At 51.4% G+C, this 25,687-nt stretch overlaps 1 protein-coding gene across 1 annotated transcript; it reads right to left on the bottom strand.

The window, feature by feature from the left end:
- Window positions 1-22,060: 22,060 nt before the first annotated feature.
- LOC136472107 (putative UPF0481 protein At3g02645) lies at window positions 22,061-25,416 on the bottom strand. Its single transcript, XM_066469836.1, has 2 exons — window positions 24,800-25,416; window positions 22,061-23,493 (listed from the first exon to the last, which is right to left on the bottom strand). The coding sequence occupies exons 1-2, from the start codon at window positions 25,177-25,179 to the stop codon at window positions 22,185-22,187; spliced, it is 1,689 nt and encodes a 562-aa protein (XP_066325933.1). The 5' UTR covers window positions 25,180-25,416; the 3' UTR covers window positions 22,061-22,184.
- Between the last annotated feature and the right edge of the window lie 271 nt (window positions 25,417-25,687).

Here is a 25,687-nt window from a genome sequence, read left to right as displayed (position 1 = left end):
ACATGCACCCACTTAAATAGTTGTTGTATGATGAATACAATTTACACTTTATTTTATTATTATGATAATGTTCCGTGGTTTATTTTTATTATTAAATAGTACTCATGAGATGTTCTATACCAATCTTCTGGTCCGACTGGTCCATAGCAAGTATAGCGGCAACTGGTCCTTCACTCACCTCCTATTTTTTGATCTTTTATGTTAACTAGGGAGGACACAAGCGCATTTGCAACTAGAAGAATACCCCGTTCGTTGCTGCGGGAGATTCTAGATAATTTAAAAAGAAATTAGACTATTTATATTTATAGTTATATGAATGAATCTATCTTAAATTAATTTTTGTGAATGGTTTGACACATTCAATATGGATAGCTAAATACATGGTAGTAGATGAAGAGATAACTATCATAATTACATGTGCTAGTTAGCTATAATTGCAAGTTATAATGGATTGTTGATGTTGATAGCTTGCATGTTGAGAGAAATCCCTAGGGTTTAGCTTTATAAGAGTATAAGATTACTTCTGACCCTCACATGAGGCGCCGCCAAAACGCATTGCAAATAAATTTTCTCTATCTTAATATAAAGATGTGCAAAATTTTTATATGTTCGAGAACAATTATTTATGCGGCGATAGATCAAATTCGAGAAAAAAATATTTGAGAAGGAATAAGTAACGCAGTAAAGAAATCTCACAGGCCAGCCGGGCTCCGCAGAATGAAGCCGCCAGATAGACAGACACAAGAACTATTAATCCAGGGAATGCATCTGCTCTCCAGTAATTAAATTAAATAAAATGAAACAAAATACTAATAGCACGCAGGTTAATTCAGGGACTAAAGTTTAGAAAAGATCATATCGGGTGTCACATCATCATAAAACTAATTACAGAGATCATAACTAATTCACGAGATGAATTTATTAATCCTAATTAATTCATCATTAGCATATGTTTACTGTAGCACACCATTGTCAAATCATAGACTAATTAAGCTTAGTAGATTCGTCTCGTAAATTAGTCTCAATCTGTGCAATTAATTTTATAATTAGTTTATGTTTAATTCTCCAAATTAATAACAAATATCCGATGTGATGGGGACTAAAGGAGGGAAAAATATATATAAGGCAGTACCGAGTCCGAGTCACAGGTTGGTTCGTTAAAAAAAAGAGCACAGGTTGGTTTGACCGTGGACGCCGAGCCGAGCATCTACCGAGTCCGAGTCAAAGCAAGGGAGTAGAAACCTTGGCAACCAAGGCAGCGTCAGCATCATATATTCCCCCCCCCCCCGCCGCCGCCACCCCACACACACACCTTCTTGGACGAACGAAACTTCGAGCTACCCTCCCTTGCGATCCAGCATCCGCGCGTAGCAACAAAAGCACCCCGGCCCATCACGCAGCGGCCTCGGAGACACAGGCACACAACAGCAGGACGCAATAACGATCAGGAGGTGATTGATGGCGGAAAGGTTGGCCATCCGATGACTAAAAGCGTGAGCGTACGACGTCTTCTCCACGGACGGTGCTAACTGTCGGTGCGAAAAGTGACCAACTAGTAAATATTTGTCGTTTTACCGTACGTTGTGATCGGATATGGCCTAACATCAATGACACAGGGTTTATACTGGTTCATGCAACATGTCATACGTCCAGTTTGACTCGGTCGATGACTTTATTCCTGAGCCCAGGTGCTCGAAGTTTGCTATGGGGTTACAAACGAGAGGGAGTAAGATGGGGGTATCAGAGGTCCGGTCGGACTCCGGATCAAAGGGCCAAGAGTGATGGGAACTCCGACGTGCGCTAAGTGTTCGAGCGTGTGCTCTGTCTAGATCGTTGGAACTTGTTAGTTGTTCCACTCGTCCGAATTGATCGTATCTGAATCGATCCTCCTTTTGTTTTGGAGAGAGCGCATCCCCTTTTATAGATGAAGGGGATGGCTTTATAAGAGAAAGAGTGTGTGTGCTACCTAGTCTTGTTGCCCACGTCGTCAGGTACAAGACGATATATCGGTGCCCACAACACTGTTGGTGTCCGAATGCATGTGGTTGGTTCCACCGTCTTCTTCTAGTATGGTAAATGTCGGCGCCTACCATACTGTAAGATAAATGTCGACGTCCACAACACTATTGACGTTCTAACATGTCTGGAAGGTTATAAAGTACCCTTCTAACATGACCTGACAGTACTATCCTGCAGGTGTGCAGGGTATGGTCCTTGGTATTGCGATTGACTAGAGCGCCCTGCCTTACTTGCTATGTCTGTTTCCTGGGTCTTCACCGAGTGGGCGTCCCCGGTCGGTCGTTCCCCAGTCGGCTCTGGCCTCCCGGGCGGAGAAGAGCTGTAAGCAGAGGTTCGGTGTATTTCTGGTCGGAGAAGCAGGTCAGAGTCGGAAGCGAGCATCGTTCCTCCTTGGACAGGCCTTCCGGTCGGAGAGACGGGCCAAAATCAAAAGCGAGCTTGGCCAGGCCTTCTGGTCGGAGAGGCGGGCCACAGTCAAAAGCGAGCGTCGTTCCTCGTTGGCCAGGCCTTCCGATCAGAGAGGCGTGTCAGAGTTAGAAGCGAGCGCCGTTCCTCCTTGGCCAAAGAGACGGGCTAGAGTTAGAAGCGAGCGTTGTCCTCTCCTTGGCTAGGCCTTCCGGTCGAAGAGGCGGGCCAGAGTCAGAACCGAGCGCCGTTCCTCATTGGCCAGGCCTTCTGGTCAGAGAGGCGGGCCAGAGTCGAAAGCGAGCGTCGTTCCTCCTTGGCCAGGCCTTCTGGTCAGAGACTGGATCGCCCTTCTAGCCTGTCGTTAGGTTTTTGGGCTGGTCCTAGGAGTTGCGCATCGTTCGCAATGTCGTCTGCTGGGCTAAACTTTTGCTGGGAAGCAGGTCCATGAGGGCTCCTGGGTTTATGAACCCGACAGGAGCCCCAGAGCCCCAGGGGGATTCGAGTAGAATCGCCTGGGGGATTTTTTGTCTTGACGGTGGAAGCACGCGAGCGCATCCACGGGTGTAGCCCCCGAGCCTCCGATGATTCGGGTAGAATCATCTAGGGGGTTTTGTCTTGACAGCGGGTGTGTGCGAGCGCACCCGCAGGTGTAGCCCCCGAGCCTCTAGGCGATTCAGGTAGAATCGTCTGGGAGGTTTTTGTTTTGCCAACAGAGGAATTTTTGTTTTGATAGCAGGTGCGCGTGAACGCACCCGCGGGTGTAGCCCCCGAGCCTACGTCTGACTGGTGAGTCAGTTGGAGGCTGAGCATCTTGGTACTCTTTCCTCAGGCTACAGACTGTCGTTCGGGGTGTTCGCCCATGTTTGTCCCGCTCGCAACCTGCGTGGTCGGTTGATTTTCCGAGTCGGTGTTGGACGACCTGAGCCCCTAAGCCCCATTGGGCTTGGTAGGGGTTGGTCTAATTCCGTGTGTTACCCCATCCACGATTTCTGCAACCGAAGGGGCTGAGCTAACATTGCTTGCCTCGATGGCTCGAGCAACGTGCTCGGTGAGCTCGCTAACGGGCATGTTCGAGTGAAATCCAGGTCTATCGTTCGTGACGGGGTCGGCATAGCCCTTATGTGGCATTCCACTGCTCCTTAACCCGTGTCTCGATAGATGCCTAGGTCATTCCAAAGACTGACCCAGGTGGCCTGCTGGCCTCCCCTCGATGGAGATTCTGTGGGCATGGCTTGAGGTTAGGATCGAACGAGAAGGTTGAGATGACCCTGTCTGCTTCGAAGCAGATTAGGGTGAGGGCCTCTAGGGCTCATCTATGTTTTCTCCTCTAGCTCTATTTGATGCGAGGTGGCCTCAAGCCCTTCATGGGCTGGCCTTTGAACCTCGATCGGCCGTTGCTCATGTTGAATGAGGCAACTATCGCTTTGTGACGCAACACGAAGCGTTGTGATGCATCAACTGCATATGCGATGCTTTGGATGTATGGGATGAATGAATGAATGTGTGCATGGATGAATGTGTGAATGCATGTATGAGAATGGATGAATGAATGTTTATGCATTAGAAAATCAAATAAAGTAAGAGGGGTTGGTAGAGTTACCTTGATGACTCGAGTGACAGGCTTGAGGAGTTCTTATCGGATATGTCCGAATGGGATCTATGTTTGTTGTTCGTGATGGAGTCAACATGGTCGACATGGGGCATCCCTCTGCTCCTTACCTAGTCTCTCGGCATTCGCCTAAGCCATCCGATCGACTCAGGAAGCCCATTGGTCTCTTCTCGACGGAGATCCCATTGTTGGGCCCTTCCAAGTTTTGCCTAGGAAGGTGGAGGGCCTGCCTATGTGCGATTGCGCCTTGTTTCCCTGTGCTCGGCCTGTAGTAGTGGTGGCCATGCCCAAGCCACGTCCACGTCTTGACTGATGGTGCATCCCATCAGTCAGGGCGTGTCCTACCGCATCCCATCTGCATTGAATGGGGGAAGGGAGAGGGTTTTTCGCCCCAATCCTTTGCCTTTCCCAAACTATTACACCTCCTCCTTAAATAGGAGAAGGGAGAGGGCTTTCATCATGTTCCTTCGCCTATTTCCCAACTATCGCCTCTCCTTCCTCTTCCTTCTCGCCAAGAGTGTTCGTGTGTCATGACGGTTCCTAGGAGAAAAAGGGTAGAGCGAGGGAGAGGAGAAACTCATAGATCCATTCATAAATCTAGGGTGCAATGTCAAGCTGGAGGTCATCTAGTGTAAGCGAGTCGGTGCTGGCTGCCTTCGCCGAGAAGGGGCTGCCGCCGCTGAAGGAGGTGGCGCACTGGAGGGCTCCTACGGGGGAGGCTTTTCCATGACCTCAGGCCAAGGTAGTCTCCTTCCTTGCCTTCCACGAGCATGGGCTAGGATACCCCTCGCACTGGTTCCTGCCTGGGCTCCTCAATGAGTGGGGCCTAGAGCTATAACACCTCAATCTGACTAGGGTGCTGCATGTTGCCGGCTTCGTCACCGTCTGTGAGGCCTTCCTTAGAATGGAGACGCACGTGGATTTCTTCCGGTGGATCTTCTCCAGGTGAGCCTTGTTGGAGGGAAAGCCACTCAGGACTGTGCTGGTGGGGGGCTTCGCGCTATAGAAGAAGACATGTTCGTCAGGCGCCTACCCCACGTACTCCCCCTACGACTCCAATCGAGGGTGGCATGGGAAGTGGTTCTACATCAGGAACCTGGTGGAGGCGCCATTCCTAATGTTCACTTAAAGAAGGCCAAAGAGGTGGGAGAGCTGGTCATGGGGCCCCTCTAGTCGATAGAACCAGCTAGAGATCATCGGGGCGGTGCTCCAGAAGCTGGTGTAGTAGGGCCTCAATGGGGTGTGGGTGTTCCACACCTTCTTTCGTCGTCGGGTCGCTCCGCTGGCAGAAAGGACGCGTCTGATGTGGATCTACACCGGCCCGACGAACCCCAACCACATGTCACTAGAGGAGTTGTTGAAGGACAAAGTTTGAAGCTGACTCAACTGTATGCTGCAGCTGAGGGCCAAAGAGACCCTCGAAGGAAAGCCCAAACCTCTTCATGTCGGGAAGCTTTCCAATCTGGTACGTCCTCCTCTCCTTATTTGGTGTCCCTTTCAATCTTGCTCTCCTATAATTTGACTTCAAGTCATCCACTTTGCAAGGACTTACCAGTTATAAATCCTAGCCGCATCTTTCGAAGGGGCTGGAGGGCATGGCTTGGCAAGCTGCCCTGAAGGAGGCGGCGGTCGTGAAGAAGAAGAGATTTGAGAAGGCTTGGAGGAAGCACGAGAAGGAGATGGAGATTGCTCGGCGGGTATGGGTCGATGAGAATAGGAGCGACGTCAAGGCGGAGCTCGAGTCGAAGGACCCCACAGAGGTGGGTGGCGACGCGAGCTCTTCTGAGGATGGAGATCAGGACGTCGTTGTGACCTCGGTGGAGCATCACGAGCCTATGGCCACATCTACCAGCGGCGGGCAGGATGTAGAGAGGCACGGCGATGCTCCCACGCCATGGAAGTGCGTCACAAGCTCAAACGTCATTGGCGAGTGGGAGGTGAAGCGGACGCGGTCGCTGCGGCCTTTGGAGGCATTGCCGGCATCATCCTTCCTACTCCAAGCGTGGTGGGGCAGGCCGGTTGGTCGGAGGAGCAGGTTCGCACCTCGGTAACTTCAGGGCCAGCACCGACGCGCGACCCGCAATGGGGGGGCCACCAGCTGCTCCAGCGAGCGTGTCACAAGCCGACGATCACGATGGCACATGCTCTGATCGAGAACCAGCTAGGCCGACTCCCCCGTCAGTTGATGTGAGGGGCGTGGGTCATGACCCATGAGCGGTCCCCATTCGGCGGCCCCATCGCCAACGGGTCAGGGCTTCAGGGCCTTGCCCTTTGCATCTAGGTATGAACCAGGTTTCTTTTGATCTCATATTTCGAGTTTTTTGAGCACGACTAACCTATACTTGTTTGACAGCGGCCAAATACTGATGGGGTTGAGCATCACCCCGCCTCCCATGCGAGAGGAGTGGAGGTCCACCCTACAGCGAGCTGTGACAAGCGGCAGGGAAAGTAGGCTGGCGGTGGTGTGACCTTCCCTTTCAAGGGTCGAGCTTTCCTGGCCGGTTGTGAGCATGGCGGTAGTGGCAGCGGTGGTGATGGCGGTGATCCCGATGGCGACGATGAAGGTTGAGTCAAAGGTGACCCTCGTGGTCCCTCCCCCAACCGTCATGGTGGAAAAGAGGAAGGAGACCAGGCTCCCTATCTCGCCCGGTGGAGGGATGCGTGACTCGCCCTCTTGGTCAGAGCTAGTTGTGTCGGGGGTGACACGGTCAGGCCGGAGGTAGAGCTTCCGCCGGCGGGCCATGCGGTCGAGGAGGTGGAGATCCCATGCCCTGGTGAGGCAGGTGCCAAGGTGGAGCCACCGGCCATCCCACCATCATAGGAGCTGGCGGTGGTCCGGTCAGTGGCTGGGCCTTCCAGTGGGTTGGGGCGACCACCGACTCGGTGTGGCCCTGCCCCGGTGACCTGAGGAAGGTGCGGTTCATCCTTCGGGATGAGGATGAGGTGCAGCTCTGGGACGTACTTGGGGGGAGAGGACTCATGATGGAGTCTGATCTCGCCCAAACTAGGGCAAGGCTCGAGGAGGCCTTGGAGCGGGTTAAGTCCATCCATCAGGCGGTGATAGTCGACCTGCCCCATGTCACAAAGGTAAGTTTTTTTTGTGTTTGTCCTTGGCTCCTTGGTCTTTCATCGGTTGTCTCAGCACACATGCTTCTTGCTTTATAGGGCTTAGAGGAGATGTCGAGCCGCAAGTCCCATTTTCTTCGAGAAGAGCATGCTCGGATGGAGCGGGAGGCCACAAGCGTCGTGGCGGGTCACCAAGCTCAAGCACCAGCTAGAGTCTACCCACCATGAGTCTCAAGACCAGGTGGCCGAGGTGACGGAGGCACGGGCGATGAAACTGCATGTGATGGAGCGAGCGACCGCCACCGAGTGGGGACTCGACATGGCGAAGGTCCACCAGGTGGAGACCAAGGCGAATGCTCTAGAAGTCCCTGGCGGAGACCGAGGCAGTGCTCCAGAGTTCCCTGGAGGCCCTGGAGTTAGAGCAGAAGGCCCGATCAAAGGTCGACTAGGAAGTGCTCGCGCTCCTAGGGTAGGTGCTGTGGATGGAGGAGTCAAACGCTCGGCTATGCAAGCAGGTGACTCGGCAGGAGGAGGGACTCTCCATCCTCGAGAACTCCCGCCTCAATATGTACCTGGTCTACTTTTTGGTTGATGTCTTGGCTTTTTCTTTCCTTTAGCTTGCTTCTGAGCTTGTCATCCTTCTTCTAGAGCTAGGTGGAAGGGTTGGTTCTCTAGAGCAGGACCTGGAGATGGCCAAGGCGATGATCAGTCGGAGCGCGGAGGCGCTGGCCAAGTCCCTTGAATAGCGACATGCTCTTGAGGGGGAGCTTGACTAGATCTGCAATGTCGCCTAGGTCATCGTCTCAGAGGTGTTCAGGTTGGCGCCAAACACCAGCACACCCGCCATTCGACTAGCGGAGGTCCCGGGCAAAGTTCGGGAGCTTATCTCTGATGGGATGTTCTATGAGATGTCAGGGGTGCTGACTTTGGTGGCGATGCACCATCTAGACCTAGACTTCGCCACCATCTGCAGTGGGTACACCGATGGCTAGAGCCCGGACACCATCCATGCACTCGGGGAGAGCTTGCTGCCATGCGCACATATGGTGGTAGAGCAAGTCTCCATGCAATGGGTGATGGAGGCTCACCATGCGAATGCGGCTAAAGGCACACGCCAAGAGGACGTCACCCAGCCTATGGATGGAGTGGAGCCCGGGTCAGAAGTGAACGTCACCCTACCTCCGACCAAACCAAATGTCGTCCTGTTAGAGACCGAGTAGCCCTCATCTTCTTCGGTAGTCGATGCAGCCAGGCAGCCACTATAGTATTTAGAGTAGAAGTAATTAGCACATGTAAAGGATAAGTTCATGGGGAAGCCCCGTGTGAACAATCGTATTGATGAATACATCAATTTTTGTTTTGTGATGAATCACTTCGTTCGGGGAAGCTTGTCCCATCCGTTCCTTATTTTTACCCTAGCATAGCTCTGTTTTTTATTCTTTCTTTTTTGCACCTACCCATTTGAACCATAGGCTACAACCTTAAGAACCTAGGGCGTGGCCCACGAGACTCAGCTGCTCATAACCATAGGTCGTGGCGGGGTGTGATTGGTCGGAATGTTTAAAGTAAAGTTACGTAAGGTAATTAAAGGAATAGACTACCCTTTCATTCGGGTAAAAAAGGTATTTACCATATGATAGGGAAAAATAGAGGTGGTATCGCACCCCCGTGGAGCCCTCGAGCGACCCAGGCCAAAAGTGTTCGGGCCAGGGTGCTTTGTAGGAGCAAACATAGAATGGAAGAAAACGGTAAGACCAAATTTTTAAGGGAAGAAACGACATAACTATTCAATGTTCCAGGTGTTGGTGAGAATGTTGCCATTATCATCCTTCAGTTGGTAGGTGCTTGGTCAGCTCACTTCAGTCACCATGTAGGATCCTTCCCAAGGCAGAGAGAGTTTGTGCTTCTCCTTAGTTGATTGGGTTCTTCAAAGCACAAGGTCTCCGATCTCGAGGATCCTTCCTCTAATTTTCCTCTCACAGTACCTATGGAGACTCTGCTGGTAGCGAGCGGAGTGGATGATAGTCATCTCATGGGCCTCCCCAAGTAGGTTGACTACATCTTGCTGAGCCTCCATGGCTCGATCGCGGTCGAAGGCCTTCACTCTTGGGGTGCCATGTTCGAGGTTGGAGGGCAGCACTGCTTTAGCTCCGTAGGCCAGGAAGAAGGGTGTGAACCCTGTGGATTGGTTTGGGGTTGTTCTCAGGCTCTAGAGGGTTGCTAGGACCTCTGCAACCCATTGCCCGATGTACTTGTTGAGTCGGTCGAAGATGTGTGGCTTAAGTTCTTAGAGGACCATGCCATTGGCATGCTGGACCTAATGTTAGTACGTGGATGTCTGACCAAGGCCTAGTCGATCCTGATGCCATATCCATCACTAAAGTCTAAGAACTTTTTCTTGGTGAAGTTAGTTCTGTGGTCAGTGATGATATAGTTAGAAACGCCGAACTGGTAGATGATGTCGAGGAAGAACTTGACTACCTCTTCCGAGCAGATGTTGGTGATGGGCTTGGCCTCTATCCACTTGGTGAATTTGTCAACCGCTACGAGAAGGTGAGTGAAGCTGCCCGGGCCCTTTTTGAGGGGTCCTACAATGTTGAGGCCCCTAGACACGAATGACCAGGTGATGGGGATGGTTTGAAGCTCCTATGCTGGCAAATGGGTTTATCGAGCATAGAACTGGCATCCTTCACACCTGTGGATGACCTCCTTTGCATCTTGTAGCATGGTGGGCCAGTAAAAGCCTTGGCGAAAGGTTTTTCTGACCAGTGACCTTGGAACCGCGTGATTTCTGTAGATTTCAGCATGGACCTCGAGGAGGAGCTGCTTGCCTTGGTCGGTAGGGACGCACTTCATGAGTACTCCTGACGGACTTTGTTTGTAAAATTCGCCACGGAACATGATGGATGTCTTGGCGCATCGAGCGATCCATCACGCTTTAGTCCTTTCGGGTGGGAGAACCTCCTCGACGAGGTAGGCGAGTAGCGGTGCTCGCAAGTCGGCTTGATCAAGTGTCACCACAGCAACGTTGGCGGGCGATGTCGTCATGGAGGCACTGGGGTCGGAGCCCCCAAGTGCCAGGTCGGCATCAGGGTGTGTGTGGATTGGACCTTCTAGGATGTGGGTAGACAGTTCATGAAGGTCATTGATGAAGACCCCATCTGGAGATGGAAGCCGCCTGGTAGGCAATTTTGTGAGAAAATCGGTGGCATCATTGTCCTTTTGGAGGACATGGTGTAGCTCGATCCCCTAGAATTTATCCTCAATCTTGCGCACCTCCTGGTAGTATGCTGTCATGAGGGAGCTTTTGCAAGGGGACTCCATCATGACCTGGTCGACGACCAGCTCCAAGTCACCGTGAATGTAGAGTCACGTAGCATCGAGTTCGATGGCGATGCGTAGTCTGTTGACGAGGGCCTCGTATTCTGTGGCGTTGTTTGAGGCCAAAAAGTGGAGGCAGATTGCATAGTGGAGCCTACTTCTGTCTAAGGAGATCATAACCACTCTAGCCCCTGAGCCGGGCACCATTATAGACCCGTCGAAGTACATCGTCCAGTACTCATGGGTGACGTCTAGAGTCGGTAGCTAGACCTCTGTCCATTCGGTGATAAAATCCGTGAGAGCCTGAGACTTGATAGCGGTGCAGGGGATATACCTGATGTCATGGCCCATTAGCCTGAGTGCCCACTTGGAGATTCGTCCTGTGGCATCATGGTTGCGGATGATGTCTTTGAGCAGGTATAAAGTGATGACCAAGACTTCATGGTCGGTGAAGTAGTGCAACAGCTTCCAGGGTCACCATCAACACACCGTATAGGAGTTTTTGCACTTGGGGGTACCAGACCTTAGGGTTGGTGAGTACCTCCCCGATGAAGTATATAGGTCATTGGACCTTAAGGTGGTGTCCTGGCTCCTCCCTTTCGACTGACTAGGGTGCCGCTCACCACGTGGTTGCTTGTCGCGACGTAGAGGAGGAGGGGTTCTCCCTGTTCGGGAGCGACAAGGATTGGGTCCGACGTTAGTGACACTTTGAGGCTCTCCAAAGCCTACTGTGCTTCCTTAGTCTAGACAAAAGTGTCCATCTTTTTGAGAAGCATGTAGAGGGGCATCTCTCGTTCGCTGAGCCAGGAGATGAATCGGCTTAGGGCAGCCAAACAACCGGTGAGCCTTTGTACGCCCTTGATGTTGCGTATGGGGCCCATGTTGGAGATGGTCGTGATTTTTTCGAGGTTGGCCTCGATGCCACATTTAGACACGATGTATCCAAGTAGCTTTCCCTTTAGAACCCCAAAAACATATTTTTTGGGATTCAATTTGATGTTGAACCTTTGAAGGTTCACGAACATCGTAGCCAAGTTCACGATCAGGTCACAAGCTTGAGCTGTTTTGACCACAATGTCGTCAACATAGACGATGATTGTGGGTTTTGGCTGCTCGACTTGGTCAGACTGATCGAGTGGGTTGATTTGATCGGCGAAGCATTGCTGTCTGCACCGTTGATAGGTGGTGCCAATGTTCTTCAGACCGAAAGGCATGGTTACATAACAGTATGAACCATATGGGGTGATGATCGAGGTTGTGAGCTGGTCAGACTCTTTCATCGTGATCTGGTGATAGCCTGAGTAGGCATCCAGAAAGGAGAGGATTTTGGATCCTGAGGTGGAGTCGACTATCTGGTCTATGCGTGGCAAAGGAAAATGGTCCTTTGAACACTCCTTGTTGAGTCTAGTATAATCAGTGCACATTCTCCATTTCTCGATTTTCTTTTTAACAAGAATATGACTGGCAAGCCAGTCGGAGTGGTATACCTCTCTGATAAATCCGGCTGCCAGGAGTTTGGTGAGCTCCTCGCCTATGGCCTTGTGCCTCTTGTTGTCAAAGCAACGCTGGTGTTGCTTGGTAGGCTTTGAGCTTGGGACGAGGCATAGTGCGTGCTTGGCAATCTCTCATGGTATGCCTAGCATGTTGAAAGGTTTCCATGAGAAGACATCGTGATTGGTGCGTAGAAAGTCAGTGAGCTCGCATTCCTATTTGGCTAAGAGCTAGGTCCCGATCCACACTGTCTTGGTAGGGTCAGTGTGGTCGATTCCCACCGCCTTGGTTTCCTCGAGTGGGCAGAAGGCAGTTGAGGAGGTTGGCTTGTTGTAGTCTAGGACTGCTAGGGTCTACAACTCCCCGAGTCGTAGGAGCTCGGACGAGTTGATGATGGTAGTGGTGAGCTCGTAATGCTCGTGGTTGCATGTGTAGGCGTGCGAGAAGGTGCTACCCATAGTGATGACGTCGTTCGGTCCTGGTATCTTCAGCTTGAGGTAGGTGTAGTTGGGGATCGCCATGAACTTGGCGTAGCATGGCCACCCCAAGATGGCGTGGTAAGACCCCGGGAAGTCCACCACTTTGAAGGTAAGCACCTCCGAGCGAAAGTTGGCTTGGTCACAAAACATGATGGGTAGGTCGATCTGCCTGAGTGGGTATGCCTACATACTCAGGATCATGCCGTGGAAGGGAGAGCTCACTAGGTAGAGCTCCAACCAGGGGATGTGCATGGCATCGAGGGTGTCGACGTAGAGGATGTTAAGGCTATTGCCTCTGTCCATCAGCACCTTGGTGAGGCGCTTCATGTGGACGATGGGGTCAATGATGAGCGGGTAGCGACCTAGTCTGGCGACATGGGGTGGATGGTCCTTCTGATCAAAAGTGATTGAAGATTCTGATGAGCGAAGGAAGGAGGGGACGGTCGTTTTGGCGACACATGCCTCTCTGTAGCGCACTTTGTGCTGGCGCTTGGAGTAGATGGCATCGGATCCCCCAAAGATCATGATGCATTCCTTAGGGTTAGGAAAACCATCCCCATCCTTGCCCACCATGCCTCCTTTCTTGGCTGCTGCCACCTTGTCCTTTCCTTCTTTTGGCCCGCCGGCCTATCACAGGAAGCGCTTGAGGAGCTCGTAGTCCTTGAAGAGGTGCTTGATGGGGTAAGCATGGTTGGTGCATGGGCTATCTATGAGCTTGTCGAAGTGGTCAGGCTGGTCATGCTGGGGCTACTTGCCTACGCGATCAGCCGTAGCGACCAATGCGGAGTTGGCCAGTTGGCGTCGATCCTTCTTGTTCTTTTTGCCCCTCTACATGGAGGGGCCCTCATTTTGGTCCTCGCGCTTGGCCTTGCCCTTGTCCCAACCTCCATTGAAGACCACTCCGACCGCCTCCTCGCCGGAGGCGTGGTTTGTGGCGACATCGTGTAGGTCGCGGGTGGTTCGGGGCTTTAGACAGCCAAGCTTGTGAATTAGGGGCTCGTAGGTTGTCCTAGAGAGGAATGCGCTGATGACGTCCGTGTCGGCGACATTAGGAAGGGAGTTGCATCGTTTCAAGAACCTACAGATGTAATCCCGTAGGGACTCATTGGGCTCCTATTGGTAGCTCTTGAGGTCCCAGGAGTTGCTAGGGCTGACATACATCTCCTAGAAGTTCCCAACGAAGACCCTCTTGAGATCTGCCCAGTCGCGGATGCTGTTATGCGGGAGGAATTCAAGCCATGCTCAAACATGCTCCCCCACGCAGATGGGAAGGTACTAAATGATGAAGTGGTCATCATCCACTCCTCCGGCTCAACAGGCGAGCCAAAAGTGTTTGAGCCATATACCGGGATTTGTCTCCTCGATATATTTGGCGATGTTGGTAGGTGGTCAGAAGCGCTGTGGAAACGATGCTCTCTGGATGCGTCGGTCGAAGGCCCATGGTCCCGGGCCATCCAGGCTAGGACTCTAGTCGTCGGGTCGGCTACCATCCCTGGGGCACGTTTCACTACTCCCCTTGATGGTCCGGCCATGGCCCATATCACCTGTTCTCACCACCGCCCAATGGACATCATCATCATGCCAGGCCTGACGTCGGTTGCTGATGACGTTGCGAGGGTCTTGGTTCAGCTCGAGGCGTTCATACATAGGTGGCCGGTGTGGAGTGGGCGCTGGGTTAGGCCATGGCGTAGCTGCGCCCACCCGCTCGACGCCTGGCGGCTGCAGCGGTGAGCGGATGGAGCCGTTCGTCTGATGCGTCTCCGCTCCCCTAGTGGGGAGAGAGGCCACAAGTCGATGTTGTGACATAGAGCTCTCTGCCTGTTGAATGGTGGCAGTCTCCACTAGCGCCCGGAGGTTCTAGTGGACTGCCTGCTCCTATGGGTCGATAGGCTCAGGAAGCCCACGCAGAAGCATCACCGCAGCGGCGATGTTCTGGCCAGCCCGAGCGAACTGTAGGGGATCATTCCCCTCGTTGATAATGTTGCGCTAAACCTAGCGGGCACGACCTTGGGCGCCGCTCACTAGGTTACACGCATGGGGCACAACATGGTGTGCCGAGCGCACCGGCGCAGGTGGCAGCTAGTTCTGCTGCCTTTGTTGTAGCTCCTCACCATGCTCCTTTGCACACGCAAGGGTCCAGAGGGGTGTGGGTCTATAGAGACTCCGCTACCACTGGCGGCTGTCCCGGGCGTTTGCCATAACACACTCCTAGGATAGAGGGTGACTAGGTGCCACGACATCACCGATGTTCGAGCCATCGCTCTCAACCTCGTCATCCATGAGGTCGTGGAAAGAGGCAGGAGCATAGCTCGCCATCCCCCACGAATTTAGATGTGAGAGGGGGTGGCGTCAGCATCCTTTGGAGCCCCCGTGCGTATGAGTTCATGGGGGGCGTGAGGCCGTAGGGGAACCGGTTACACGACAATCACGGTGAGGAAAATGGGGTCCCTCCGGAGAGTTGGCGGAAGATTGTAAATAGCAAGTAAATAACAGTATGTACGTTACTCACGACGGGGTTTGAGCCCAGCGTATCCTCGGAGCGAAAGGGCAGGTGCCTCGTTGTTGAAGTCGCTAGGTGTCCCGGAGCTGATGGAGGACGCCTCTCCTCCGACGGGTGTCGGGACAAGTGCCTCCTCGAGGAGGTGAAGTATGCCGAGCCGGTCGGAGACAAAGTCTAGGCTTCCGAAAAGGAAGGTCTAGGATAACTCAAAGATGGGAGGAACCCACATCCCAACAGGTGAGAGCATGAGAAACTCCAGCGAGCCAAAGTGAGTCGTATCGCTTGATCCCACCATGCCGAAGATGGCGGAAAGGTGGGCCATCCGATGACCAAAAGCATGAGCATACGACGTCTTCCCCACGGACGGCACCAACTGTCGGTGTGAAAAGTGACCAACTAGTAAATATTTGTCGTTTTGCCGTATGTTGTGATCGGATGTGGCCTAGCCCTCAATGACACAGGGTTTATATTGGTTCAGGCAACGTGTCATACGTCCAGTTTGACACGGTCGATGACTTTATTCCTGAGCCCAGGTGCTCGAAGTTTGCTATAGGGTTACAAACGACAGGGAGTAAGATGGGGGTATCAGAGGTCCGGTCGGACTCGGATCGAAGGGCCAAGAGTGACGGAAACTCCGATGTGTGCTAAGTGTTCGAGCGTGTGCTCTGTCTAGATCATTGGAACTCGTTAGTTTTTCCACTCGTCTGAATTGATCGTATCTGAATCGATCCTCCTTTTGTTTTGGAGAGAGCACATCCCCTTTTATAGATGAAGGGGGTGGCTTTATAAGAGAGAGAGAGAGAGTGTGTGAGAGAAAGAGTGTGTGTGCGCTACCTAGTCTTGTTGCCCATGCCGTCGGGTATAAGATGGTTTATCGGTGCCCACAACACTGTTGGTGTCCGGATGCATGTGGTTGGTTCCACCGTCTTCTTCTGGTATGGTAAATGTCGGCGTCTACCATACTGTAGGATAAATGTCGGTGCCCACAACATTGTTGGCGTTCTGACATGTCTAGAAGGTTATAAAGTACCCTTCTAACATGACCTGATAGTACTGTCCTACAGGTGTGCAGGGTACGGTCCTTGGTATTGCGGTTGATCGAAGCGCCCTGCCTTACTTGCTCTGTCCGTTTCCTGGGTCTTCACCGAGCAGGCGTCCCCAGTCGGTCGTTCCCCAGTCGGCTCCGGCCTCCTGGTCGGAGAAGAGCTGTAAGCAGAGGTTCGGTGTATTCCTGGTCGGAGAAGCGGGTCGGAGTCGGAAGTGAGCGCCGTTCCTCCTTGGCTAGACCTTCCGGTCGGAGAGGCGGGCCGGAGTTAGAAGCGAGCGTCAAAAGCGAGCTTGGCCAGGCCTTTCGGTCAGAGAGGCGGGCCGGAGTAGGAAGCGAGCGTTGTCCTCTCTTTGGCCAGGCCTTCTGGTCCGAGAGGCGGGCCGGAGTCAGAAGCGAGCGTCGTTCCTCGTTGGCCAGGGCTTCCGGTCGGGGAGGCGGGCCGAAGTCGGAAGCGAGCGTCGTTCCTCGTTGGCCAGGCCTTCCGGTCGGAGAGGCGGGCCGGAGTCGGAAGCTAGCGTCGTTCCTCCTTGGCCAGAGAGGCGGGCCGGTGTCGGAAGCGAGCGTCGTCCTTTCTTTGGCCAGGTCTTCCGGTCGGAGAGGCGGGCCGGAGTCGGAAGCGAGCGCCATTCCTCCTTGGCCAGGCCTTCTGGTCGGAGACGAGATCACCCTTCTGGCCTGTTGTTAGGTTTTTGGGCCGGTCCCAGGAGTTGCGCGTCGTTCACAATGTCGTCTGCTGGGCCGAGCTTTTGCTGGGAAGCAGGTCCATGAGGAACCCCGGGTTTATGAACCCGACAGTTAGCCCGAGAGATGAGAGAGAGAGAGAAAGCTACTGCATGCATCTACTTTTTGCTGTGCAGGAGCAGGACATGGAACCATGTGTGTATGGATAGCTGGTAGCCTTGATTTTTTTCTTGCAAACGTGGAGCCTAACTTTAACATGGGGCTAATACTAGTGTATGCCTGCAGTGTACCTGCCCTAAGATCGAGCAGAGGAAAAACATCGTCGACCGATCCGTCGCTCAGTCGGCCAACAATCGTGGTGCTGGGCTTCTTGGGAGGATGTTGCGGCGGTGCCGCCGTCGCTGCCGGTAAGCAATCTGGAGGTGATCCAGAGGCTAAGCAGCAGCAGCAGAAGCGGGGATCAAGTGAGGAGAAGATGAACAAGAGAGGCGAGCAGCTAGCAGCAGCAGGGGGCAAGCACAAGGAGAGGAGGAAGAGGCGTGATCACCCGATCGTGGTGCATCACTTCCCTTCCACCCTCGCCCCAGCTTTCTCTGAATTCCTTGAGGCCTCGTTCGGTTGTTATGGAACGAGGTCAGGAATTACTATATAAATTAGCCTAACGTTCCACATGGAAATCTTCCATGCCTCGATTCCGAGAAAAACGATCGGGCCCTGATTGAAAGATTACTCCTCTTGGTTTTTCTTTTCTTTTTTTACTTTGGACATGAGAGCCAGGTGTAATTCTTTAGTGATTCAATCTCGTGTGTGATCCATTGAGATATAGTATAAGAAAAACCCAATTTCCCAACACCATTTGCAGCAAAATATTGTACTCCTCTGTCTGCTCTAGTCCGAGCGGAAGCCAATGCGTTCTTCGCTGCCTCGGTTCCATTTCTGAATATTGTGACCTGCACCCGCCATAGGCACCTTGTAGATAGATTGATGGAAATACCAAATGTGCCCGGTTCACGGATCAGATCTGAAGGGGCATAGTTGTGGGTGGAAATTCCAATTCTTAACTAGTATAGTGCGCATGCTAACGCCATGGCAGCATATAACTATGCAAATCAAATAACCAAGACATATATGTCAAGTTATTAAGTATCACTGAGATATATTTATGTTTCACGCAAACTAAATGAGATCTTGCGTTGCCATGGGATAATAATTTAATAACCCTTCGAGAATCACAACTGATGTTCCTGCGAACATCAGATGATATGCATAGAACTATTGGATTGATCTAATAGAGGCAAACCTGATTAAGGGCTAAAACAAAAGATAAAACCCACGCACAACCTAGCCCTGCCCGCACACAGGTCCAGTAGTATGTGCCTAGAAAACTGAGATAATACAACAGAGAATAACATGACATGACAAATAAATTAATGATCTAGTCTCAAATTATTATATAGAAAACATAAATATCTCAGCACTCTGCTACTGTGAAGAGCGAAGCGTCTATGCCGTCTGCGCATAATTTTCGTCCACCCGTTTTGTCCGTCACAGCTCTTCCACTTCCCAATCGGTCAAACAGCGCTAACAGGTGGGTCTTGCGCGCTCCTGCTCGCATGGGATCCCATCCCTGCCCCTTGCTGGATGATAAATCAGGAGGTTTGGATGGAATGTTAAAACTTGGTCATGTCAAACATCAGCAAAGATACTTAAAAAACAGAGATACCAAAAAAACAAAGATTTGTGCTTTTCCCTTCCCCTTGCTGGTGATTGAAGTATGCTAATGTATCCCAGCCCCAGTCTGTGACTGAAGTATCTATGCTAATGTTATAACAAAATAAAAAATAGAGACACATCTGAACTTACTCTTCTTCAATTTTTGGTTTCTGAAGCCAAATGCGCACGGTCTATTCTGGAGCACATATCCCTGCAAAAAAAAAAAAACATTAGCATAGATACTTCAATTACAAGACATCAGCATATTACAGAGTACATGGTGTACGTAATTTTTTGTATTCCGCGAGCAGGTTATTGACAAATCTGCAAGCAAGACTCTTGCCAAATCATAATCAGAAAATGGAAGTTTTTTCTTACCATATGTTATTATGTTTTGTCAACGTGTCAGCAAATTTGATTAAAAAACAAACAAACAGACCAAATGAGACAGAAAGAGGTGGTGTTGTTTACGATTGTGTACATGATCGACATAGTTAGCAAGCGGGCTCGAGCCTGGTTGGCTAGCTCGTGTTAGAGTTGAGCTAGCAACCACGGTTCGAATCCCCGTGTGCACAGCATTAAGCCATCTCATATGGCCAGGGTCTCGACCCTATTAGTTTTTTTTAATGAATGACATGGTTTTTATTTATGCATTTGAGGCCAAGTCTAGTGCTATACCACTATGTTTTACCCGTTCCAATAGGGTTGCTTGGTGGCCTTGAGCTGTGTGCTGCTGAGGTCGCCATTGAGGAAGATGACGAGCTGGTGCTAGAGTTGCATCTCAAACTTGGTGAGAGGATGAGGCTCGGTGGCGGAGATCCAGGACGGGGTGAACATGCAGAGCATGTCATCGTCCGCGGCCTTGTTGCGCGCGACGGCAGACACGTGCTCGCCCCGTGCAGTGGCCGAGGTCGCGCTCGCCCGCACGCTCAGTCGCGGGGACGGGAACTTGGGCGGCCTCCTGCTCCTGAGCTCGCGCCGGCCACGGAGGAGGGGAGGTCGCGCCCGCGTGCACCAGGTCCCCCGCCGCCGCGTCTCCCTTGATGGGCTGATGGCCTCGGGCACTCCCACGCGGTGTAGGCCCCCCGCCGCAGCGTCTCCCTCTACGTCACCAGCAGCGTCCCCCTCCGGAGACGACGGTGCGGCCCAAAAAAGCGATGTGGCGGCGGCGGGGCCCTTCAGGATGGGCAACCGCAGCGGCGGATCTATGGCGGGTCGAGGGTGAGGGACGAGGTCAGGAGGGCCGTCAGGGCCCGTTGTGCCCGCCGCCGCTTCGGGAGAGAGATGATGGGGTGTGCGATGCGGTGGGGCAGAGAGTGGGAGGGGAGCGAGAGAGGAGGAATCAGAGTCGCGTGGGCGAGAGGAAAAGTCATGCGTGCGTGTGGGAAACGGGGCGTCGGTGGGAGAGGGAGAGCCACGCGTGGGGTGGGAGCGGGATGAGGAATGAGTGATGGGGTTTGGTCCCAACAATGGGACCCGTTGGATTTGAGTGAACAAGAGAAAAGAGATGGTCAGAGTAGATCTCGTCCCTTCGTTTGAAAGGTTGGTTTGACTTTGGGCGTATTTTTTTGGGTGTTGGTGTGGACAGTTTTTTGGCGTGGCTTTAGGAAAGTTGACAATCATTGCATTATTAGTGGTAGAGATTCAGCCTACTAGCTGATTCTCCAGTGATCATCGCTTCTGACTTCTGAGTGCTCTGACCAAATGCGTCGCAAGCATTTGTGATTTTTCGTTGGACAATTGATTTCTTTACTAGACTATAGATCTACCTGTACGTGTGTGATGAAGGCGGGTGGTGGATGTGTGGCGTACGTTTCTATGATGCGATATTTTCTTTTATTATTTTATTTTCTTTTCTTTTTTAGTTTATTTTGTATTTCATTTTCCTTCACAATTTATACCTGTTTACATTTCATTTTTTTCTCTTTTTCATTTTTCCTTCTTGTTCTATTTTTTTTCTTTTTTTTTTCCTTCCTTATTTGTGTGGGTTACATAAAATATCAAAATACTTGGCTTTACTTACCTTTAGAAATAATTTGTATATTTTTGTGTGTTACATCACATAGCAAAACATTTGATTTTACTTAACTATAGAAATAACTAGTGCATTTATGATGTACCTTACGTGGGTCTGTTTGGCTGGTATTAAAGCCGACTGAAGCTGTTTTGTTATGAGAGAAAAATACTGTAGATTCTAGTTGATAAGCCGGCTGATAAGTTCAAGCGAACGAGCCCTATATTTGTGTGGGTTACATCAAATACCAAAACATTCTGCTTTACTTAATCCACGCCCAAATCAGTCCCACGAACATAGAGAAGGGATCCCCACGAGTAGCAGCAGTGGACGGACGGGTTGCTCGATTGGTGCTCCCTTTCTTACTTTGTCCATGCTTCAGATCAAGCCGGCGGATTGGCTCTTCTCTGTGCCGCTGCCCCCGATAGCAGGAATATGGAGGACGGTGGAGCGAGCATGATGGAGTCGGGAGTCTAGGGTTCTATGGTTTTTTTTTTCCGGTTTGGAGATTTTTATTTTAATAAGAAACATTTCTGGTTTGGAGATGAAAGGGGATTGGGGCATTGGGCAGACCAGGCCAGGTGGAGTGGCATCACACAAGTGGGCTATCTTGTAGAATGTTCCACTGGCATGTGAGGTCTTCCAAAATTGTCCCAATTTGCATCCGATGGGATGGGCTTTAATGAGCTTCCTTCCCTTTTACCTTTCGGGCATGAATCTTCATGGGCCACAAATTTTTTGCGTATGATTGGGCCGTTCACCATCGCCGCCGACCCGACATGATCTTCGTCGCAAGCTTTGGGTGCTCTGCCGCCTCTTCATGTGCCACTACTAATAACATATAAAACAGTTGATCCAGACTCCAGAGGCTTGCGGCAAAAGTCAATTAAATTAAGAATGCCCATACATCCGATGGTTTCAACCTAGGAGTCCTACGTTTTAATAACTTGCTCGAATAGAAGCCCAGTGAGTTTTGAATTTCAAAATTGTTTGGATCTAAGTTTTATTAATTGTTTGGAAATTATACATTTTGAATTTCATAATCTAAGAACTTAAAACATTTGTTTGGGACTCTATACAACTTCGATAATAAACTTGTAAACTATAAAGTTGTAGACTGTACTAAGAACTACAACTTCCCTATAAAACTTATCGTTATCTGAGGTTGTTTAAGAATTTTAAATTTCAAAATTTGAGAACTTAAACAATTTTTTTGTACTCTAAACAATTTCAAATAAAGGACTTATGAATCACAAAGCTGTAGATCGTGTAGAGATCTACAATTTTGGCGTAAAGTTTGTATTCATCCAACTTCATAGAAAAAGATATGATTTTTTTTATGCAATGATCTCTAGAGGTGTCTCTTAAGAGTGCCGTAATCGATACTCTTATAATGTCCACCTTTGTTAATAGTCATTTTTAGAGACATACATCTTAAGGAATTCATTTGTATCAATGGATTAACGATAAATAGTCGTCTAACAGGGGCAGTCTCTTTAGGATGTCTCTATAAACAATTGATAGAGGTGTGTGTTTGCCTAAGACCGCTTTCGCCATTTATAGCAACTACCCCAGTATATCTCTTAATTATGAAGCTTGTCTCCTAAAATGAGAAGTGATGGTGGCGTCATTTTTTTTGTTCTCACCTGCATATATATGAGTACTGCAATTTTGAAGATTCACTTATCTATTCACGTCAATCTGGAGACCCTTCTTAAAAAAGTTGTGCAAATCCAACCACTTTATTTATACACTAGAAAAATGTGAAAAAATCAGGCAACCTATAAAAAGTGAGTCCAATTCAACGCATCATACAGCTTATAGCAAATACAGAATCACTGAGTTCCTCCGACTTGCGGCATCTGGGGGAACACTGATCCGAACCATCGGGAACACGGGTACACGGTGCAGAAGGTCTGCATCGCCGTCATGAGCAGCAGCACGACGGCGGCGAGCAGCGTCAGGATCCGCCACGACCTGAACACGTACTTCTTGAGCAGCTTCTGCGCCCGCGCCGCCGCCCGCCGGCTCCGGTGCGCGTTCACCTCCCGTATCGCGGCGTCCAGCCGGGGCACCTTGCCCAGCCGCGTCGCCCGGCACATGCCGTTCCACATGTCGGCGGCCTCCTTGTCGCTCTTGAGGTGGTTCACCACCACGCCGCTCTGCCCGAGGATCTTCACGTCCTTGGGCGTGTCGATGATGCCGTTCATCAGCTCCGTGTACCGCGCCAGCACCAGGGGCCCACGCACGGCCACGGCCTCGTAGGCCACCAGGTTGCGCAGCACCACCTCCGTGTTGCCGTCCAGCGTGATGATGGGCAGGCTCAGCGTCGCCGTCGCGGCGTCGAAGGCGATCCCGGCGATGCCCTCCGGCGCCGGCACGAACCGGACGCCCCACCGCGCCAGGGTCGCCACCGACGGGATCATGATCTCCTGCGCCAGCGGCGAGCTGATGATGCTCCCCAGGTTCACGCCCTTGAGCCGCGCCTCCACGTCGGTGGACGCCATCAGCTTGGTCACCAGCGGCGCCAGCGCCGACAGCAGCGGCACCTTGCGCATGATCTTCCCCGGGAGGCTTGACGCCATGCTCATCGGCCGGGAGATGAGGTTCTTCCGGATGAACCGGACGGGCGCCACGTCGAGGCTGGACACCTGCATGCACGCCTGCTTCACCTTGTCGTAGTCCGGCAGCTGCTGCGACGGGTCGAGCATGTCGATGGTGAACTCCTCGGGCACCATCGGCGGCGGCTCCCGGTCGCCGTCGAAGACCGTCGCGTCGGGGACGAGGAAGTGGTAGAGGAGCTCGAGCATGTGCGCGTGCCTGGCGATGTCGGCGACGAGCAGCTCCGCGGTGGTCTTGATCGGGGACACCTCCTTGATGAAGCGGTCGAGCACGGCGTGCAGCGCGTCGGCGGCGGCCTGCTCGGCCTTGGGGTGGCGGAGCGCGAGCGCCTGCGAGAAGAGGAAGAGCGGGATCTGGTTCTCCAGCATCATGGCGTCGCGCACGGTGGCGTTGATCCAGTTGGTCGCCGAGGACACCATGTCAGTGACCTCGTCGCGGTGGTAGCTCTCGAGGAAGTCGAGGAGGAAGCAGGTGTCAATGGCCATCATCCATGCCAGCGTCTGGTCGCTCAGCTCCAGGAACCTGTGGTAGGTGCACTAATAATCAGTTAATTAATGAATCTTAATTGTAACCAAATATTACAGAACTTCAGTTATATTCTGACTATGTGAAGAGTGGGAATCTGAGATTGAGAGGACTAAGAAGCAGACCGTTTTTTTTTTTTTTGGTTGTTGTTTTGAATGATTGAAAGTTTGAAACAGACTGATTTTGTGAATCGTTCCTAGACACTAGGGAACAGAGTCTGGTTACTAATGGGCCTGTAGTGTTTGGGCTTTGCCCGCAAAACAGCCCAGAAGCCAGTGAACTATCGGCCTTTTAAATGCCCATTTTGGTCAAACGGCCTCTATGAGTCTTTGTTCTTTTTGTAAAAAAAAAGGGAAGCCTACATGTCCGGTTGTAAAACCATCACTTGCTACTACTGCTGTATCACCAACAAACTTCACTCGGTTGGCTCGCTCGCCAGGTGTGCTAGCGGTCGGGCGTGAGTTCGATCGCCTGGATCGACGCTCGCGTGTCTCACTGGGAATTTTCCCCAATAATAAATCTGCAGTCATGCCCTCGTATGTGGATACGTCACAATGATTAGAGTGACATGTCTGTCATGTCCGAAGCCTGAAATATTTCAGATATCTCTCAGCCACGTGTAGTCTCTATATGAGTTTGTATACGTGTGTGGTGTGAGTTGGTACGTAAGTTTAGATACTACAACCTATATTCGAAGAGTTGAGGCATAAAAAAACAAACTTCACTCAAGGAGTAAGCTCTAGAGGAAAGCCAGGAGAACCGCCGTAGTTCTGTTAAATAAGAGCAAAAAAGATCACGTTAGCTAGGCCAACAACCATCTGGTATGAAGTTAAGGCAGCAGGAGACAATACTCTAGGAGAACAATAGTTAGCACTCCAGTATATGTATACTCCCGCCGTCACAAATTTTTTTTTTTTGCAACTATGAGATTTGTATAGTAAATAATATTAATATTTATGTCTCCAACTTGGTTTGCTACAAAAAATATATTCTATAATTAATTAATGTATTGGTGTTTATTTCATAAATGTTGGTAGTTTTCATATATAAACTTTGGTTAAACTTTAAATTGTTTGACTCCTCGGATTTTATCAATTCACTAGGGATTTTGTCAATTATAGTAAATGTAGGCATTTTTTTAGGGGGACGCAAAGCGAGTAAGTAGTTTAGTCAATTCACTAGGGATTTTATCAATTGTAAGCAGAAACAAGGATATGAGGCGAGGATCAAAGGCGATGATGAGTGTACTAGTGAGTGCATCTAGATGGACGTGCACAGCACAGCACACGGCGTACACACGTACCTGTGGTATGGCGCCCGAATCTTGTCCTGGTCCCGGAGCAGCTGCTGCACGAGGTGGTCGAACTTTCGCCCCTCGGCGAAGAGCTTCTCGGCGCGCTTGGCGGCGGCGAGCTTGTAGCGCTCCATGTCCCTCAGCTCGGGGCGGCCGCAGTGGTAGGGCCCCAGCGCGAAGTGCTGCGGCAGGTACGCCTCGGGCCGCGTCGCCCTGAGCAGGCGCGGGACGTCGAACACCTTGGCCGCGGCGCCCAGCGCGTCGGCGGCCTCCCGCTCCAGGCTCTGCCGCACCCGGCTCAGCCACCGGTCCTCGTCGAAGTGCAGCCCCGCGCTCGCCGCCGACAACTGCACGAACCGCGCCCGCGCCTGCAGCTCCGACAGCGCCATGGCGTGGCTAGCTCACGCGTCACTGACCGACGGCGGTGGCGGCGAACGGGTGATCTGGATCTCGATGGATCACTCAACTCGATCCGCAGTTTGATCTCGCTGTGCACTCCTCGTTTTTTTTTTTTTGCTTCAAGTTGCTTGGATGCCTGGCTATGGCTAGCTAGAGAAATGGAGCAGCAGCAGCTGGTTGGTTAGGTGTAGGTCAGGTCATGCCCCGGCCCCGCCATGGGATGCGACGACGAGCTGCTGCTATATACTACGTAACTACAACTACTAGTGTGATGCTAATAAGCGCAAGTGGGTGGTTAGGAGCTGTTAAAAGATATTAATTAGCAGGCACATCACGCGCGTAAGCGTGAAACATGCATGTGGAATGTGATAGTCGTCGATGCATGCTGGAATATATGAACTGTAAATCTGGTCGTCGCCGAGTGAAGAAAGAAAGCGACAAGGCTGCAACTATATTGCCAACAACGCTAGATGCAATGATGAACTTGTCCCTAACGAT

The sequence above is a fragment of the Miscanthus floridulus genome, chromosome 8 (genome assembly GCF_019320115.1).
Source record: "Miscanthus floridulus cultivar M001 chromosome 8, ASM1932011v1, whole genome shotgun sequence".
Taxonomy (NCBI): domain Eukaryota; kingdom Viridiplantae; phylum Streptophyta; class Magnoliopsida; order Poales; family Poaceae; genus Miscanthus; species Miscanthus floridulus.
The sequence above is the reverse complement of the archived record's forward strand: the minus strand, read 5'-3'. Positions and strand labels throughout refer to the sequence as shown.

Coding starts and splice junctions, on each gene's coding strand:
- LOC136472107 (XM_066469836.1), bottom strand. CDS start 25,179: ATGGCGCTGTCGGAGCTGCAGGCGCGGGCGCGGTTCGTGCAGTTGTCG. Junction 23,494..24,799: donor ATTCGGGCGCCATACCACAG/GTACGTGTGTAC, acceptor CACCTACCACAG/GTTCCTGGAGCTGAGCGACC.